This window comes from Solanum stenotomum, chromosome 12 (assembly GCF_019186545.1).
Source record: "Solanum stenotomum isolate F172 chromosome 12, ASM1918654v1, whole genome shotgun sequence".
NCBI classification, from domain to species: Eukaryota; Viridiplantae; Streptophyta; class Magnoliopsida; order Solanales; family Solanaceae; genus Solanum; species Solanum stenotomum.
In genome coordinates, this window is record NC_064293.1 from 31,637,273 (window position 1) to 31,657,194 (window position 19,922).

The 19,922-nt window shown below is 33.8% G+C and overlaps 1 protein-coding gene and 1 pseudogene across 1 annotated transcript; both read left to right on the forward strand.

Annotated features, from left to right (window-relative positions):
* The first annotated feature begins 8,053 nt into the window (after positions 1 to 8,053).
* On the forward strand, positions 8,054 to 9,159 carry LOC125849256 (structural maintenance of chromosomes protein 4-like). The gene is made up of 3 exons (XM_049529303.1): positions 8,054 to 8,346; positions 8,431 to 8,526; positions 8,868 to 9,159. The coding sequence occupies exons 1-3, from the start codon at positions 8,233 to 8,235 to the stop codon at positions 8,991 to 8,993; spliced, it is 336 nt and encodes a 111-aa protein (XP_049385260.1). The 5' UTR covers positions 8,054 to 8,232; the 3' UTR covers positions 8,994 to 9,159.
* A 3,961-nt stretch (positions 9,160 to 13,120) lies between these two features.
* On the forward strand, positions 13,121 to 19,211 carry LOC125847323 (structural maintenance of chromosomes protein 4-like; annotated as a pseudogene).
* The last annotated feature ends 711 nt before the right edge of the window (positions 19,212 to 19,922 follow it).

A 19,922-nucleotide genomic window follows, 5' to 3' on the forward strand; every position in this document is an offset into this window, starting at 1 on the left:
AAGTTACAATGTTTCACTAGCAGCATTAATTTGTACTCTTATATCCTTTTATTTTCCGATTCTTTCGTGAATTACAGAATATGTTGTTGTTGTTTTTCCTTTTGGTAGTGACAGAAGAATCTTATAAATTTGAAACTTGAACATGGCAGATCTCTCTTAAATGAGCTGATGAAAAATAGTCCTTACATTAAACAACAAAACTTTTTGAAAAAGAAAAAGGAATACTGTTATTACAGTAATCTTCAGGTTTCAGAAAAAGAAAAAATTGCTAATTAATAAAAAGGTGACAAAGCATTGGGAAGCAAGGTGTGCAGTCAATACTCTAATTTTGAGAGCTCATCTGCCTAATCTCCCAAACAAAATTATAATTAAAGAATGATTCTTTTTTTGGCACCAATCGATGGTTAGTTACTAATCTTTATAATAATATTTTAATTAACCCAATTAGGTATTAGGTTTCACATCTCAATATTCTTCCCAACTCCCACCAATTCCCTTGCTTCACGGGTTTCCCATTTTAGATTCTGTCACATCTCTTTACTATATTTACAAATCGATCTAGTTTGTTTTGTCTGTCGTAAATGTTGAATTAAAAGTTAGACTACATAATCTTAATTTAGGCAATACATATTAACAGAGGCGAATTCAAAATTTGAAGACTCTAGTATACCAATATTATGGATTATGTCTTAAATACAATATATATATATCACTATTACAGATCATGTCTTAAATACAATACAAATATATAAACTAATACTTGAACTTTACTTTGTTATAATATGAGTTTAAGCCTTTAAGGTAATAAGTAGACTTTTGCTTTCTTGAGTGTGATAGTTCAATGGTCAAGGTGGGTTCATTTTACTCAATGGTCAAGGTGGGTGGGTTCATTTTACTCAATGGTCAAGGTGGGTTCATTCGACTGAATGATCATGAATCCAAATGGTCCTAGTTAGGATCAAACCCTGGTTGCGTGGCGGTTGCTTTGGCTTGTACCAACAACACCGGGTGATCTTCTATGCTTTCTATGGGGCACCTATATATATGGTTTGCCTCTACATATCAAGTTAAAGAGTAACTTACAAAAATGACTATATTTATAGGGTTATTAAAGTTCAATAACTATAAGTATGTTATTTATAAAAAATGACTAGAATTTATGTCTTTTTCTAGCTGTAGTTTTGTATATGATTTTTATTTTTCTATTTATACACTGATATAGTTTTAATTACAATAAACTAAATAAGGAAAATGTGTTAATTGTTTAGTTAGCATATGAATATTTTGAATTCAAATTGGTATATTTATTTATAAAACTTAAAGTATTATTATATCAAGGATACAAGTATTTATAAAAACTTAGTGTATTAATATAATAAACAAGGTAAAGTATATATAACAATTTAGTATATGAACACGACAATTTGAAAATGGATACACTATTGTTAAACAAAAATGAATACACCAACATAGCATACATATGAATACATTGTTGTTAAACAAAAGATGGATACATTGGACAACCCAAAAACAAGAAAAATGAAAAATAATAGAATGTGTAAGTATCAAAGTGTGTAGGTATGCAACTGTATAAAAAATTGAAAAAGCCAACAAACGTTAATCTCTTTTTGGTCATTTTTTTCCTGTAATAGTTGAGGTTTGGTGTTAACTCGGGTATTTGTTTATAAAAATATAGTATTAATGTATCCAACTATACTTGTATTGCCTAATTAACCTTTCAAATTGGATAGCTTACTTATGTATCCAGATATTCTTGTATTCACGAATCACCATTTCAATTTGTGTTAATATTACAATACAAATATATCTGTATATAAGTATTCTACTATATACAAATTTGACAATCACACAAACCTCAATCTCTTTTTGCTCGTGTTCTTCTTGTATTTTTTTTATAACTAGCCATTATAATAGAGAAACAAATAATTCTTCAATTGAAATCTTATAACAATAGATGAAAATATAGATGTATACATATATAATTTTCATAAAAACGAAGAAAAAATTCAATTAGAAGATATTTTTTTCCTCAAAGACGTCCCAATGGTCCATTTTATTAAACAAAAGGAAATGATACAGACTTGGTGCCCAAGTCAAAAAAAAAAAAAAAAGAAGAACCAAACGTAACAAGATAGCAAAGATAAAATGAAATAAAAAAGACAAGCTCTAAACAACCATCGTAGAAATGACAGGTCACTGGAGAAGATGATGAATTCAAATCACAAAAATTGATCCTAGAGTTATGTAAAAGAATCTTAAATTGGAAGGAATTTGTGGGGGAAATATAGAAAATTTGTGATAAAGGGGTATTGATGAAAGAGAAAGTATTAATGAGGGTAAAAATGGGGATCAATCACATAAATCATGCCTAGACATAATTAATTATGTGTGTAATAATAACTTTCCTATTTAATATTTAAGAACTTCCTATTTATTTATATATAATTAACTTTGCTATATATTGTGAAATTATATCCATGTAACATAAAAAAAATAAACTGTAGCTATTTATTTTTAATGTCTATTGATGTTTTCCATATTCTATAGTTTTTCCTTAAAAGATATCGAAATAATGTAAACTTAAAACTTCATTTTAAATGCAAAATTGAGGGTAGGAGACTTTGAGATGGAAAATCGAACCTTAAACTGATAAAGTGAAAGTTTCGAATGCAAATTTGCGACTTAGCTTACTCATACAAATTAGAGGAACTTTCACATATAGCCATTCAAAAATAGCCTAATTACTCTCCATAGTTGTAGTTTGATAATTACAATCCGTAGCTACATGTTATAGGGAGGAGAGAGGTGAGCGAGATTTTGAGAGGGAGGAGAGAGGCGAGAGAGGGCAGAGAATGGGAGAGAGGTGAATTGTATATATGTATCGGTTAGATAATTGTATATTATACATATGCATTTGTATATATGGCAAACGAGATTGGGAGAGGGAGGAGAGAGGCGAGCGAGAGAGGGAAGAGAGTGGGAGAGAGGTGAAATGTATATGTATATCGGTTAGATAATTGTATAATATACATATGTATTTGTACATTCTGGCGAATTATACATATACAAACGTGGCTAATTATACAAACTTGAAGTCAGCCCACGTAATTAATGTATAATGTTAGTCATGAGTGGTAATTATAGCAAACTATAGCTATGATGAATAATTAAGTAGTATAAGTTTGCTTAACTGCATAATTTTCCCTACAAACAACGGGGGGAAATAATATTTAGAGGATCATAATTAAACACATGATATTGGTACCTCAACCTTGCCAATTAAACTGGGCCTCGTTGAAAGTCACGATGGGGAAGTCCAAGTGCATAATAGTTGTTTGAACCACTATTTAAAACATAGACCAACTTTGCAAAAATATAAAAACTTTAATCACTTCAATATCAACTATCAATCCTTGGGGTCTGAAGTATAAAATGGCCAAAGCCAAACTTCAAACCTCAGATTTGGTATATGAATTTGCCCTTTGTAGACTTGAAAATTAACTCAGTTTTAAATAGCACATTTAAAGGTGGATATCTGGTGCAAATTCTATAAATAACGATTATAGCAAAACCATCGACATTTTAATAGCTATGTATCGATTTGAGCTCAATTCGATCAAACAAAGTCCAAACCAAACTCACTCTTTTTAGATATCATCATGTATATATAGGGGCAGCGGTTCTCACATATAGCTAGTCACTTGAAGGACGCTATTTAAAGTATAGCCAATAATTGTATAGTAGTATTTTATTATCGTTTAAAAACAAGCTGTAGACTTGTTGGATTGACCCAATTTTTCTTGTTTTGTTAGTAAGACGAGTATTTTTGAGTTATTTCGCTAGTTGAAGGGTAATTTTGTGCCAAAAAATTTAATAATGAGAATATCTTTGAGCTAAAAATATAACGGGGTAAAACCTGATCTATTTTGAAATACTTTAGGCATATATTTGACCATTTTCTCTTTTTAGTTTTTGCTTCCAAACAACGAGCTATTAAACTTCAGATGATTAATTTTGATTTCTTACTATCATGGAATTCATCATCAACGTAATCGTCCTTACGCAATCAACAAACTCTTGCCAGGATTTGACTCAAGTCAATTTCAAAATTAAAGAATTTCAATATGTGGTGTTAAAAGTAAAATTTGTCAAAAGTCTGAGTTTCTCAATATTTATATACATTTCCCACCACTTAAAATAAGTAGGGTTGTCAATGTGGTAGACGAGTGCGGGATGAAGCAGGTCTGATTGAACCTGCAAAATATTCAACCTGTTCTATCCCGCATGACTTTTTTTACGAACCTTGTCTTCCCAAATCTCAATAGAAGCAGACCTACTAATTCGATTCTAGAGCAATTGAATTTCCCGCTCAAATATTTCATCTTCTCCAAAAAAAAAAACGACCAAACGTTTTGCTCCTTTTTCCCCTGTTGCTGGTAGGGCCGACTCAATAAGATTGGGGCCTAAAGCGAAACTTTAAAAAGGAGCCCTAATATTTCTTTTATTTTTTATTTTTAAAATCATCATATATACTTTTATTTAAAATCTACGTTTCTAGTTTTATTAGATGTGAAGTCATTAATTATTGTTTTATAATCGATTTGTTTTAGTAATTCATTTTCAATTGATAATATAACTAATTCATTTATTCTCTCTTAAGATATTGTTGATCTTAGATGAGATTTTATCAATTTTCGTTTTGAAAAACTTCTGTCAACGGAAGCAACGATTACATGAATTGTTAACATTATTGTATAAGCAATATATGCATTAGGAAAAGAATCATGTCTTTTTATCTGATTGAGTATTTCCATTTGATCATTATGTTCTATCTGTATTATTTCTCTTAACAGTTTTAATTCAAAAAATAAATCTAAACCATTAATATAAGAATAACTATTAAGTGGTAAAGAAAGTTCAATGTTACGACAATATTTTTTAAAATTCTCATCATCCAGTGATCTCAATTTTTTACCACTAAATAAAAAATCAAAATATTTTCATATGCTTCAAATTGTTTTGAACAAGAATATATATTCTTATGAACTAAGAATATCAACAATAATAAATTAACAAGAAAAAACTATAAAATAAAGTTAGAACAACAAATCCTGGCACGTATATGATAAGTTGATATAATAATATCGAAATAGTGTTGTGTTCCTTCATTATAATGATTGCTTGTTGCACTTCTTGAGATTTTGAAGAAGACACTCAAAAACAAATTTTATTATTTTGTAACTTATAAGCAACGGTAAATGAAAGGATTTTGTAGGAGAATTTCAATATTGAGAATAAAATAATAAAAAAGATGAATATAAGGTAAATAATAATGTATGGTCAAATTCTTATAGATAAATAAGGAAACACAATTTCCCACATAAGGAAATTATTTCCAAAAAATGTTACATTCCCTTAGAAACGTGGGAAAACTAACGGCATTTCTTTTTACTTCTTACACTTTATTTTTTAATTTAAAAGTATATATAATTTTTTTTCAATAATGTTTATAAGTACTTTTTTTTTTGGAAAAATTACCTATATACACATCTTTATTTTCTATTATTCCCTATCATTCCAAAATATTTTCAATATTCCTTATTTTACTCTCAAAAGTAAACTTTCGGATACATAATCTTACACTCCCAAAATCATTTTTCTTCCTTAATTTACTCCATCATTCTCTCCCTATTTCCACTCCCACAATCTTATCAGTTAATTAATTCCTTACAATTTGAAATTCAAAATGTTCTCTCCTGTCAAATCAATCTCAACTTCTTGAATATGTAGTTTTCGTCTTTCTTATTTCTCTCCGTTCATTTTTATTTTTTTTCATCATCAATTTACTAATATTTATGGATGATGCTTCTTCTTTTAGTATTAGGATTACCCAATTAGTTTCAACTACTCAAGGTACTGCACGTTATGTCTTTGATTCTAACGATGAAGATTTTGTTGAAATAGATCTAAATAAAGAAAATATCCATTATTCATGAAGAATCATGAGTTGAGAAGGCAAAATATAAGAAGGATGAATTTTCACTCCCATCTTTACCAAAGTTACAAATTCACCATGTATCTTGTTTATTTTGTTTCTTAAATTAACTTTTGTCAGTGGTATGACATTTCTGATACATCAATGTTACAAATTATGTTTTATGCAATGTATCATGTATAAATTTATTACATTGATACATTTGTTGAATATTCGACTAGTAGGTTTTATGTTCAATACTTATGTACTTGATACATAAGTAATGTCTAAAGTATCATTTACAATATATTAAATTTATAATGTATCTTCAATATTTTTTAATTTCAAAAGGATATAGATTGTAATAAATCAGTCTTTTGTTGTGTAACAAGATTATCCAATAATAATCTTGGTACATAAAGCATAATGCACTATAACTGATATTAATGACTAATGTGTATCACACGTATCTGATACACATTAATGGTCATAATACATTTATACAAATTATTGCTAAATACCCATTCTTTGGCAATGATACATTTATACAAATTAACACTACATGTATCTGATACTTAATATCTATCACACAATAATGTTTCAATATAAAACCAAACACTTTATAAACAATCTTTAGTTCTATAATGTATCTATAGGATTGCAATACTTAGCAAATTTTAAATATTTTAGGAACAATAATGTACGTATCATGAGTAATATATCCATCTCGAAAAAATAAATCAAAAAAACTTTGGTCATAATACATTCATATAAATTAACACTACATGTATCTGATACGTAATAACCGTCACAAGGTAATGTATCGATCTAAAACAAAACACCTTATGATAAACTATTACTATTTTAATGTATCAGGTAGGATTACAATACTTATCCATCTACTAAATATTTTAGAAATAGTAATGTATTATGAGTAATATATCTATCTCGAGTTCACAAATTAAAAAATCGACTACACAATGCAATACATGTAAGTCCATATCTTACATTATGAGATCTCTTTACCCTGAAGTTAAAAGTTATAAATAATAATATATCATGCACAATTTTATGACATGATACATAAATACATAAAAACTGATACATGTAAATCTATCCAGTTGCTCTATCAATGTTGTGTTCTTCTACTTTTCCCGTTTCTTTTACTTTGCAGAAGCATTGAGAGTTCGAATTTGACATTCAGTAGACAAGTATATAGTTAATGTCGATAGAGGAGGAAAACGTCATAGAGGCGACATCGACAAGAAATGAGAGGCTCAAGAACTTTTTTAAATCAGTATATACGATGATAATAACAAGACTAGCAAAGATATTCATGATGTATCTTCTCAAAATTTTTGATAATTTTGAATCAAAATTGAAAAGATCTTCAATGAACTAGGAGGAGAATTTTGAATGTCAAAATTTTCAACAATTTTGAATCAAAATTGAAAGGTTCTCTGATAAACTGGAGATCAATTTTGAATCTCAAAAATTTCGACAATCTTGAATCAAAATTGAAAGGATCTTCGATGAACTTGAAGATTCACAGAAGAAATCTTTTGACCAACAACAATTCCATCACTTTTGTATCCTTCATAACTCACCTCTCTTATCCAAAATTTCGACAAAATTTTTTTAATCAAATTTGAAAGGTTTCTTTGTTGAAACAGGGAAACAATTTGAAATTTTGATATTCTTCTTTCTGTTAGGATTTGCCTTTGTATGATTGAAAGTAAGAAGAAACATAAGCGTAATTTATAAGATTTAATTTGATTTCCACATTTTATTTCCTATTTTAGCGCAACAGATTGATACTTCTTATATCAAAGTTAATGTATCCGGATGGTGACTTATGTATCAGAAATGTATAATTTTTAAGGAATTATTGTAATTAGAAAAAAGAATAGAGATACGATATAGTTTATTCCTTACACTATGAGATTTATATAGATTATATATATTTTTTTCTAATTGGGGACCCAATATATGGGACCCAAGCGATCTTTAGTGACCCACTGGTTAAGACGCCATGGTTGCTGGCCAATTCGATAGCACTTCGCCGGAGTTCCGCCGAAGTTTACTCTCTAAACCGGTGCCCTGAAGTACTTTTTTTCCTTCCGATCAGTCGATGGTAATCTCCATGCAATTCGTCTCCGGAAACAGGTAGTGATCACTAGTGTTTAACCAGTGAAGAATGGGCGTAGAAATGGAACTCGTCGATCTCCGACTATTTGATGGCTGAATCTCTTTGTTGTGTATCTAGAGCTCCAAGGCTATTCATTAAAGAGATGATCATGAGAAACTTCAAGTCTTATGCCGACGAACAGCGTGTTGGCCCATTTCATAAGGTTAGGTTTTTTTTTTTCACTGTGATTTTCGTAATTGAGTCTATAGGAAGAGGCTACAGGAAATTAAAGTCGTTTTACTTTCAGAGCTTTTCTGTCGTTGTGGTCCTAAATCCTAATGGTAGTGGAAAGAGTAACATAATTGATGCAATGTTGTTCATGTTTGGGAAGCGAGCCAAACAGGTAAGATACGAGTAGTCTAGAAGCAATTTCATAGATTTGACACATATAATTGTTGAATTGTGTTAACTGTTTCATCTAACTTTTTTTTGTTAGTGAAAATAAGCATTGGCTGCACTACTAAAATCCGGTCTATTCTAAATGCTGAAATTCTTAGTCCTAAACACTAACCATTATAATTGCTCGGCTGGTTGAATTTCATCCACAATTTAACTAATCACCAAAATTTGGAGAGTGCTGGCGTATCTGTTCATTGTAACTGCTTGATTTCCTCTTTTCGAGATGGTCATTTAGATTTGCAGTTTTACTTTTGAATTAAGTGTTTCTTTCTTCTTTTATTCAAGGACGGTGAGACATACGAAGCGGTTCCTGGAAGTGATTTTGTGATCACATGTGTGGCATTCCGAGATAATTCCTCTAAGTACTTTGTCAATGACCAGTCAAGTAACTTTACAGAGGTCACCAAGTAACTGAAGGGGAGAGGGGTTGACTTAGATAATAACCAGTTTATATCGCTTGCTTGATGTTAACTTCGCGAATATTGTTTCATTATGGGGTTTAAGTGGTTGGATTTTTCAGGGTGAGGTTGAGCAAATATCGTTGATGAAGCCAAAAGCGCAAGTAGCCCATGATGAAGGCTTTTGTTAGCACCCCTTTAGTCTACCAACGGTTTACACATGGGAGGTTTAAGGAAATTAGAAAATAGATTACTTTAGCTTATAAGTTATTTTACTACAGCTTTTAAGTATTTATGTTTTTATTTTCTGTGTAGCAGTTATTGCAGTAAGGAGGTTACTCCTTCACTTTCTCATTCAGTTGTAGTAGGCAGTAGGCAGTTACTTTCTTTGTTTCAGTGTTGTATTTAATGTATTTGAATTCAATGAAATGTTAGGCAGAAAATTACTAAGTCTTTGAGTACTTCAAACTCAAGAGATTGCAGGTTCTCTCTTAACGAACCCGCATCATAGGTCGTAGGAAGAAAACATTCGATTTCACACTACAACGCCCCATAACCAGATCCATAACAGGGGACCATAACAACTTGGTATCAGAGACGAATGTTATGGGAGATCAAATTCAACATCAACTGGCACAATTGGTGAACTTATTTCAAGAAGAACGTGTAGCCACTATAGCGAGACAAGAAGCAATGAATGCTCGCTTAGATGCACTCACAAAGGATCTAGCGAATTCGAAGGTTGATTCTGAATCAACTGATCATACCAGTCAGAATCGGAGTCAAAATCGGGGCTGGAAGGGTAAAAGTGGAGTGGCAGAAGGGTCAAAATTAGATGCAGGAGAAAGTTCCTTCATTCCTAGGTATACAAAGTTGGATTTTCCATGGTTTACTGGCCAAGGGGACCCTTTGGGATGGTTGAACAGATGTGATCACTTTTTTCGACATCAACAGACTCCAGATGAAGAAAAAGTTAGTCTTGCTTCTTTTCATTTAGAAGGGAATGCACAACTTTGGTTTCTTCAACTAGAGACGGATCTGCCTGAACCATCTTGGGATGAGTTCAAACGTTATTGTAACTTTCGTTTTGGGCCACCAATCAGAAGTCAGAAGTTAGGAGAATTGGCTAAGTTGCGCCAGATTGGGTCCGTGGCAGATTACCAAGAAAAGTTTGAGCAGTTAGTTTCCCGGGCTGGTACACTCACACAATCGCAAAAGATAGAAATTTATATTAGTGGTCTTGTGGATTATATAGCAATTGAGGTTGAGTTGCATAATCCTCTAGATTTGGCTATGGCGATGAGTTTATCCCGGCTTTATGAACGCAAGGGACAACCTTTCCGTTCGCAACTGTTAGATGGTCGCAGATCCAAAACATCAGATTTCTCACCTCCACAGCGCACCAGATTTGTAAGGAAATTGACTAGATCTGAGATGGATAAAAGGAGACTTAAGGGTCTCTGCTTCAACTGTGATGAAGTCTTCACTCGGGGCCATCAGTGCAAGAAACTATTTTGGATTGATTCCATAGACGAAGAGGAAGAATCTCTGGAACAGGAGACAAATCCTAATATAGATCAGCCTGAAATTTCTTTGCAAGCCATCATTGGTGTCACAGTTCCACAAAATATGCGGTTACAAGGCCAACTGGCAGGGAATCTAGTGGTGTCATTAGTCGATTCTGGAAGTACTCATAGCTTTGTGAACTCTAAAATTGTGTCACAATTCAATCTTCAAGTTGAGAGGCGAGAAGGGCTACGAGTAGTGGTGGCAAATGGAGAACGGGTCAGAAGTCCGGGACAATGCGAAGGAGTTTCAATATGGTTTGGTAATTATGCTTTCCATATTGATTTATATGTCCTCAATCTAAGTGGATTTGATGTGGTTCTAGGTGTGAATTGGCTTAAAACTTTAGGACCCATACTGTGGGACTTTACAGATATGTGGATGTCATTCTTCAAAAATGGAAAACAAGTGGAGTTACAAGGTGTTAAGTCTCCTGATCCAACTCAAGGAGCAACAACTCATGTTATGCTGGCTGACAAAGATAATCAGGAAGACCTGCAAATCATTTTGAAAGATTTTGCTTGCCTCTTTCATGAACCAGTAGGGCTCCCTACTAAACGTGATTGTGACCACAAAATTGTTCTGGAACCAGGAACAAAACCTGTTGTAGTTCGACCATATAGATATCCACATAATCAAAAGGATGAAATTGAAAGACAATGTTCAGAGATGTTGAAGCAGGGAATAATTCGGCCAAGTCAGTCTCCATTCTCTTCCCCGGTGCTTCTTGTTCCTAAATCTGATGGTTCTTGGCGTATGTGCATTGATTATCGTGAGTTGAATGCAAAAACAATCAAAGATAAATTTCCTATTCCAGTAATTGAAGAATTGTTGGAGGAATTGTTTGGGGCTAAATATTTCTCTAAATTAGACTTACGCCAAGGTTATTATCAAATTCGGATGAAAGAGGATGATGTGGAGAAAACTGGTTTTCGTACTCACCATGGGCATTTTGAGTTTTTGGTTATGCCCTTTGGCTTAACCAACGCTCCATCTACCTTTCAATCATTAATGAATGAGGTATTTCAGCTTCACTTGAGAAAATTTATTTTGGTGTTTTTTGATGATATTCTTGTGTATAGTCGCACTTGGGTCGAACATATGTATCATCTGCGACTTGTTTTCAAGTTACTCTCCGATCATCATCTTTTTCTGAAGCGATCAAAGTGTTCATTTGCCCAAACTGAAATTGCTTATTTGGGCCACCTCATCACTGCTGATGGAGTTTCTGCAGATTCCAGCAAAATTTCAGCCATGACTGAATGGTCCAAACCTACAACTCTTAAGGGGTTGCGAGGTTTCCTAGGCCTCACAGGATATTATCGTAAGTTTGTGGAAAATTATGGATCCATAGCTGAACCATTAACAGCCATGCTCCGCAAGAATTCATTTATATGGACAGATCAATCAACACAAGCTTTCGAAAAACTCAAGGTTGCTATGACAACTACACCTGTATTGGCACTTCCAGATTTTTCTCAACCTTTTGTTATTGAATGTGATGCTTCAGATCTGGGTATTGGGGCTGTTTTATTGCAGAATAAACAACCCATTGCCTTTTTTAGCAGAGTATTGGCAAGGAGACACCAGCCACTGCCCGCTTATGAAAAAGAATTGATAGGTCTAGTAAAAGCTATTCGGCATTGGCGTTCTTATTTATGGGGGCAACACTTCATAGTTCGTACTAATCACTACAGTTTGAAGTTTTTATTGGAACAAAAGGCACTAACTCCTCCGCAACAACATTGGTTGGCCAAGATTCTGGGTTACTCATTTTCAGTTGAATACAAGGCTGGTCGTTTAAACACTGTCGCTGATGCCTTATCCCTTCGAGATAATGATGAAGCTATGCTTCTTGCCATTTCCATGCCTCAATTAAGCCTTTTTGATGACATCAGAAATGAACAACAATACTCTCCTGATGTCCAGCAGTTAATATCTGCTGTCCATGATGGTACTGCATCAGATCAGTGAAGTGTAAAAAATGGGTTGCTTCTGTATAAACACCGAACATTCTTGGCATCAAACTCTCCTTCCATTCAGACGGTCATGACTGCCTTGCATAACCAGGGACATGAGGGGTACCAAAAATCACTTTTTCGGATTACAAGGGATTTCCATTGGACAGGTATGAAGCGTCATATTCGTGACTTTGTTCGTGCTTGTGGTGTTTGCCAGCGACATAAAACAGAAACTTTGCAACCTGCTGGTCTTCTTCAGCCTTTATCAATTCCGGAGCAAATATGGTCAGATATTTCATTGGATTTTGTGGAAGGCTTACCTACTTCATGTGGGAAAAATGTAATCTTGGTAGTGATAGATCGTTTCTCTAAATATTGCCATTTATTGTCAATTGCTCATCCATACTCTGCAGTAAGTATTGGCTGACTCTTCTTTGGCAATATTTTCAAATTACATGGCTTACCAGTAAGCATGGTTAGTGATCGGGATGTAACTTTCACAAGTGCTTTTTGGAGAGAACTCTTCCTCCTGAGTGGTACCAAGTTGTGTTTTAGTTTAGCATATCACCCTTAATCTGATGGCCAAACTGAAGTTGTCAACCGGACTGTGGAGATGTACTTGAGGTGCTTTACTAGTGCACATCCTACCAAATGGATGGACTGGTTGTCCTGGGCAGAATATTCATACAACACCAGTTTTCATTCTTCCTTGAAAACGACACCCTTTGAAGTGGTGTATGGGCGTCCTCCGCCATGTCTTTTGCCTTATTCCCCTGGAATTTCCAAACTAGATGTAGTGGATATAGCGTTACGTACTCGGGATCAAATTCTGCAGTCCTTAAGACAGAATTTATTGCATGCTCAACAGAGAATGAAGGCTACTTTTGATTCCAAACATCGACATATTGAGTTTCAGGTGGGGAATAAAGTTCTGTTGAAGCTACAACCATATAAACAGCTTTCCGTGGGTGCTCGTCATCACCAGAAATTGTTGCCCAAGTTTTATGGTCCTTACAAAATTGGGCAGCGTATTGGGCCTGTGGCTTATAAATTAGAGTTTCCACCTGGTATAAAACTTCATCCAGTTTTTCATGTCTCTAAATTGAAGCTTTTTCATGAAGGAGACTTTCGAGCAGCTGCTACTCTTCCTTCAAGTTTGCCAGAAGCTCCATCACCCCATCCTATAACTGTTCTTGAACATCGGGTTGTTCGTAATGTACCTGAAGTCTTGATACATTGGCAGCATACTTCTCCAGCTGAGGCATCCTGGGAAACTGTTTCTTCTATGCAACAACGTTTTCCACACTTCCCGCTTGAGGACAAGCGTGATTTGAAAGGGGGGAGTAATGTTAGCACCCCTTTAGTCTACCAACGGTTTACACATGGGAGGTTTAAGGAAATTAGAAAATAGATTACTTTAGCTTATAAGTTATTTTACTACAGCTTTTAAGTATTTATGTTTTTATTTTCTGTGTAGCAGTTATTGCAGTAAGGAGGTTACTCCTCCACTTTCTCATTCAGTTGTAGTAGGCAGTAGGCAGTTACTTTCTTTGTTTCAGTGTTGTATTTAATGTATTTGAATTCAATGAAATGTTAGGCAGAAAATTACTAAGTCTTTGAGTACTTCAAACTCAAGAGATTGCAGGTTCTCTCTTAACGAACCAGCATCATAGGTCGTAGGAAGAAAACATTCGATTTCACACTACAACGCCCCATAACCAGATCCATAACAGGGGACCATAACAGCTTTCTGGAGTATCTAGAAGATATTATTGGAACCAACAAATATATTGAGAAGATTGCAGAATCATTTAAGCAGTAAGTTCTCAACCTTTATGGTAAACTCTTTTATTGTTGCCAGAGTGTTAATACTTTTTGAACTGTCATGTATTCTGTCACAATTTGTTGTGATGGCTGAATATAAGACCCTGGCAACCTTGTCCTTAATCTGTAATCATTGTTCATCAATCAAGATTAAAACTTTTGGCATGAATATGCAATATGATTTAATATCGAATCCTCTGGGGTTGTTTGGTAACTGGCTAGAACTATATATGCAAGTATTAGTAATGCATTTATTAGTTATGAAGGTATAAGTTATGCAAAGTTTGGTCATGCATAAATTATTTCTTGGATGTTCGTTTCTTATATTAAAAGTTAATAGACATTATATACTTTGTAAAATTAAATGTTTTTTTTTTTACAATTATTCCCGTCCTTTAGTTTTGTATCTTTTTTTTTTTCTGCATTTTTGTTTAGGCAATAATTTAGACAGGAAGCAAATGTTTGAATTTAGGAACAGTACTATGGCTAAAAATGCAACTCTAGCAAAAATAAAGACAAACTTTATATGCAAGAGGCAACAACAACATATCCAGTGTAGTCCCACACAATGGGGGTCGTGAGAGGATAGTGTGTACGCATACCTTAGCTCTACCTCATAGGTGAGGTAGAGAGGCTGTTTCCAATAAACCTACATGCAGCAGGTAATATAGAAAACACAACTCCAGCAAAATATTCTCTTTGCTAAGTTTGTATTGGAGGATCTGATTGTTTATGTACAACTTGAAAGTACTCAAGTCTGGAGTGATAGGGGTAAACTGTCATTTCAACTTTTTATCAATGTATTAGTTATTCAGGTATTAATTATTCCATCATCTCTCCCCTATAAAATAATACACAAGTTCCCTCGTAACTTGCACATGCATCAGTTATACAACTTTCTAAATTGCAAATCAAATCGTATTAATTTTATACCTGAATAATTTACTTTCTAATTAGCTACCTAACGTTATATTACCTATGCAGAAATTAATATATATGAATAAATAGCCTATTTGCTAGCTACCAAACGACTTTAAACATTAAAATTGGTGATATCTTCTGCCTAGTTATGCTATTCAGCTTTTATTTTTTCTTTCCATGCTCTTAACTCATCCCGTTCCCCTATTTATGCATTTGTGCTCATACTTGCAATTATGTATGTTAATGTAGTCTATAATGAATCACTGTTCATTGACAAGAGTAAGTGCCTAAGCAAGTGCATTCAATACTTCTAAAACATGCATTTACTATTTCTTAATGCTCTTTTGTAAGCTAGAATCCCTCAATGAAAGAAGGTCTGGTGTTGTTTAAGTAGTCAAGTTAGCAGAGAAAGAAAGAGATAACTTGGAGGTATATTTTGACCTATTTTGTTCGGACTGTCCAAAAATGTTGCCACACTCATGTTGGATCCTCCAAAAATGCACTACTTTTGGAGGGTCCGACAAGCACCCAACAACATTTTTAAAGAGTCCAAACAACTTAGATTTTGAGCATTACGAGATTCTATTTCCTTGAAATTACAGAAAATTAATTATACTATCTTGGTTCCTTTGTCAGGGTGTTAAGAATGAAGCTGAAACCTACATGCTTAAAGAATTATCACTGTTAAAATGTCGAGAGATGGCTACAAAATTGGCTTTTGAAGTTAATTCAACTCAAATTTCAGAGATGCAAACAAACATTTCTGGACAGGAAGAGAACCTTAAATTACAGAGGTGGGGTCTTTTTCTAAACAAAGGTTGTGCAAATATAAGCGTTCCATGTGTAATATGTTGAAATCTAATGGAGCTAATTACTGGCTTATTTTTAGGGAGAAAATTCAAGAAAGTAACAAAACATTGAAGGAGCTTGAGTCAAAGCACTCAAAGCATTTGCAGAAACAAGAGGTATGGATAAGAATTGCATATATCCGTTGCATTTTTATTCCCTTCCTACTTATTGACTTCGAACAAAGAATCTTGATCACCTTGCTTTGAATACAATACCCTTCTTGCGTTTGAAAATTTAGGAGTTTGATAACAGTTTGAGGCGCTGCAAGGATGAGTTCAATGAATTTGAAAGGCAAGATGTAAAATACCAAGAAGATAAACTCGATTAGGTATGAAAAACTGAAAGTTGCTTCCTAGATTAAAATTCATAAATATATGGGAATAATTGGCTTTGATTGATGTTCCTATCTGGTCTGTTTCTCGGATGTTAGGGTTCTACAAAAATTACTGGCCTAACAAAGGACTGTGAGAAGGCGAAAACTCTGATTCCAAAACTGGAGGAAAATATTCCCAAACTGCAACAACTTTTGGTTTGTGAGGAAACAATCTTAGAGGAAATAAAGGATAATTCAAAAAGTAAAGTATATTCAGTCAGGCCTACATATGTGTTTAAGTTTATGATACTTTGAAAGTTCTTTCGCTAACTCATTTTGCAGCATATATAAAGGGGGGCTTCTTTATATTGTGCATTAGTAGTACATACATGATGGTATCATAAACAATTGGTTTCCTCATTCATGTTTCATAGTTCCTTTTTCATTGAATGTAATCCCTTCATTTGGGGGATTATATTAGGTATGTTATTGTTGAAATCTCATTTGTGGTTTTTTTTAGAGTTAATTTCTTTACCTTGATTAATCAGCATCGTTGCTTTTGGTATTTTTTGTTGGTGGGTTAGATGTTGGATCAATCAACGTTTACAAGATGAAGATGCTTAGATGGATGTGTGAGTATATTAGGAGAGCTATGATTAGGAACGAAGTTATACAAGGCAAGGTGGGCGTTATCCACGTAGGACAAGATGAAGGAAGCAAAGTTGAAATGGTTCGGGGATGTGAAGAGGAGGTGCGCAAATGCACTAGTAAAGAGGTGTGAGAGGTTGACTCTAGCAGGAGTTAGGAGAGGTAGAGGTAGGCCGAATAAGATATGGGGTTGAATGGGAGGTAATTAGACACGATACGACACAACTTCAGCTTACTGAGGACATGAACCTACAAAGAAAGGTATAAAGGTCGAGGATTAGAATAAAAGGGTAATAGATTGCTGAGTATTATTGCACCTTATGTGGGAGAGGTAGGGGCTAGCCTCCTCCTCTTTGTTTCTCACTATTAGTAGTATTATGTAGTAGTTGCACATTGACTTATTCTTCAATATATATTACTATATGTTGCTTTATTGCCTTGTCTCCTGCTCTTTTGCTGTCATATTTTTCTTGCAAACTTTCTTAAAAAAAACTCTTCTTTTGAGCCAAGGGTCTATCGAAAACAACCTCTCTACCCCACAAAGGTAGAGGCAAGGTCTGTGTCCATTCTATCCTCTTCAACCCCACTCTGGGATTATAATGGGTACGTTGTTGTTAGATGCTGGATCAATAAACTTAGTGCACAGTGCACTATGTCATTGCATCAAATTGCTCATATTTGTCCATCAGCTATAACCTTGTAAATATATTATTGTCTCATTCTTGTATGATGTTGGAAAATAGTTGAGACTGAGGTTTTCTGAAGTGAGCTTGCTGATGTTCGTGCTGAGCTAGAGCCTTGGGAAAAACTATTAATTGAGCACAAGGGAAAACTTGAAGTTGCATCAACTGAAAGTAAACTTTTGACTGAAAAGGTATTCAACCTATTTACAACATAAACGATTGTTCTTTCTCATTCATTGCATACTCAGACAATGATCACTGTAATTTGGTTCACATATCTCTCAAACAATCTGCATTTATCGATGACCAGCAAGAAATCTTTTACTTCCAGCTTCTTTTTCTTACATGAAGGTGAACGTTTGAAAAATCAAAAGACAAAGGTCACCAAAATTCAATCTGTAAGTGGATATGACCTTGTGCATATTGAATTGTGTATTTAATTACACCATTCATGCTGCTTTTATTATGCCTTCACCAGGACATTGATAAAAAAAGTCACAGAGATCTACCGTAGTAAAGTTCAGATAGAAACAAGACAGAAAATGATTAAGAAACTCACAAAAGGGATTGAGGAATCAAAGAAAGAGAAGGAAAGTCTGGCTGCGGAGGAAGAAAAATTGCTTTGTACCTTCAAAAGGATCGAACTGAAATCATTTGTTGTCAAAGAGGACTATAATAAGATACATAAGGTTAGATAATATCTCCATTTACTTTCGGCATTTTATGATTATGAATGTTACATTAAAGTTGTCTATAACTCCTTTTGTTTTCTTTGATGTCTTTTCATAATTCTCTAGCTCTTTCATCCGCACTCTGCTTCTCTGAATGAAGCTAAAAATGAGTATGTAACTTTGAAGAAGATTGTGGATCAATTGCGTTCTTCAGAGGTTTTGTGCCAGTCTCTATGAAGCTTTCTTGCTTCTATGTGGAATGAGTTTCTAATTCAGTTCAATTTGAGCTGCAGGTGGATGCTAATTACAACTTACAAGATATGAAGAAGACCTATAAAGACTTGGAGCTCAAAGGCAAAGGATATAAGAAAAAGCTTGATGATTTGCTTATTGCTCTTTCAAAACATATTGAGCAGTAAGCTGGATTTCTTTCAAATGTTGACTTCTTACCATTTTCTGGGACGCCATAGCTATTATGTATCTATCTATCTTATATACATACACTCATATCCACCGTTGATATTATTGTCAATACACATATTTGTTCCTCTTGGTATAGGATTCAAAAGGACTCAGTGGATCCAGGAAAGCTTCAAACAACTTTGAGGGATGGCACTCTTGGTGAGACTTATGACCTTAATAGAGCTTTGGAGATGGTTGCAATTCTAGAAGCTCAACTAAAAGAGATGAATCCAAATCTTGACTCGATCTCTGAATATGCACCAGTCAACATTTATATGCAGTAAAAACTTGTATGATTACAGTTTCTCTTGATATACTAATAGTGTCCACTGTCACCAGGTATCGAAACAAAGTATCTGTGTACAATGAGAGAGTCCAAGAACTTGATTTTGTTACCCAAGAGCATGATGATATAAAATAACATTATGATGAGTGGAGAAAGAGAAGGCAAGTCATGTTTATCATTAGAATGTCCATTTCAATCTTCACATATCTCAGTGATACTTCATTAGCTTATAACATTTGTAACTAAAATTCAGGTTGGATGAGTTTATGGCGGGCTTTAATACCATATCGTTGAAGTTCAAAGAAATGTATCAGGTCCTAACTCAACTTTAACTTGTCTTCTTTTAAGAAAGCTTTTCACTTCTGATACTCGAGTGGAATTTCATCTACACACTAAGAAGTGTTATTACTGCTAGAAATGAGTTACACATATTATAGAGTAGCCAGGATATTTTGTTGATAACTTTGTAATGGATGCACATATGTTGATCTTATCATAATTGATATAAATCCTTGCTCTCATGGCTTTGGTTCAATGAAAAAAGGTAGTAAAACTGGGGATGTGTGGTAGACACATATCACTGTTGAATAAATGATTCAAATGAAAGAAGAGGAAAGTAACTGCAGCTTTCTTTAAGTATTTTACTGCACTTTGACTTAGTCTAGGATAGTTGTTATTTGGACCTTAAGTTTATTATTTTTAGTTGAATGCACTATTGAGTTAGTGCGCCCTTTTAATTCTGTATTTAAGTTGAGTTG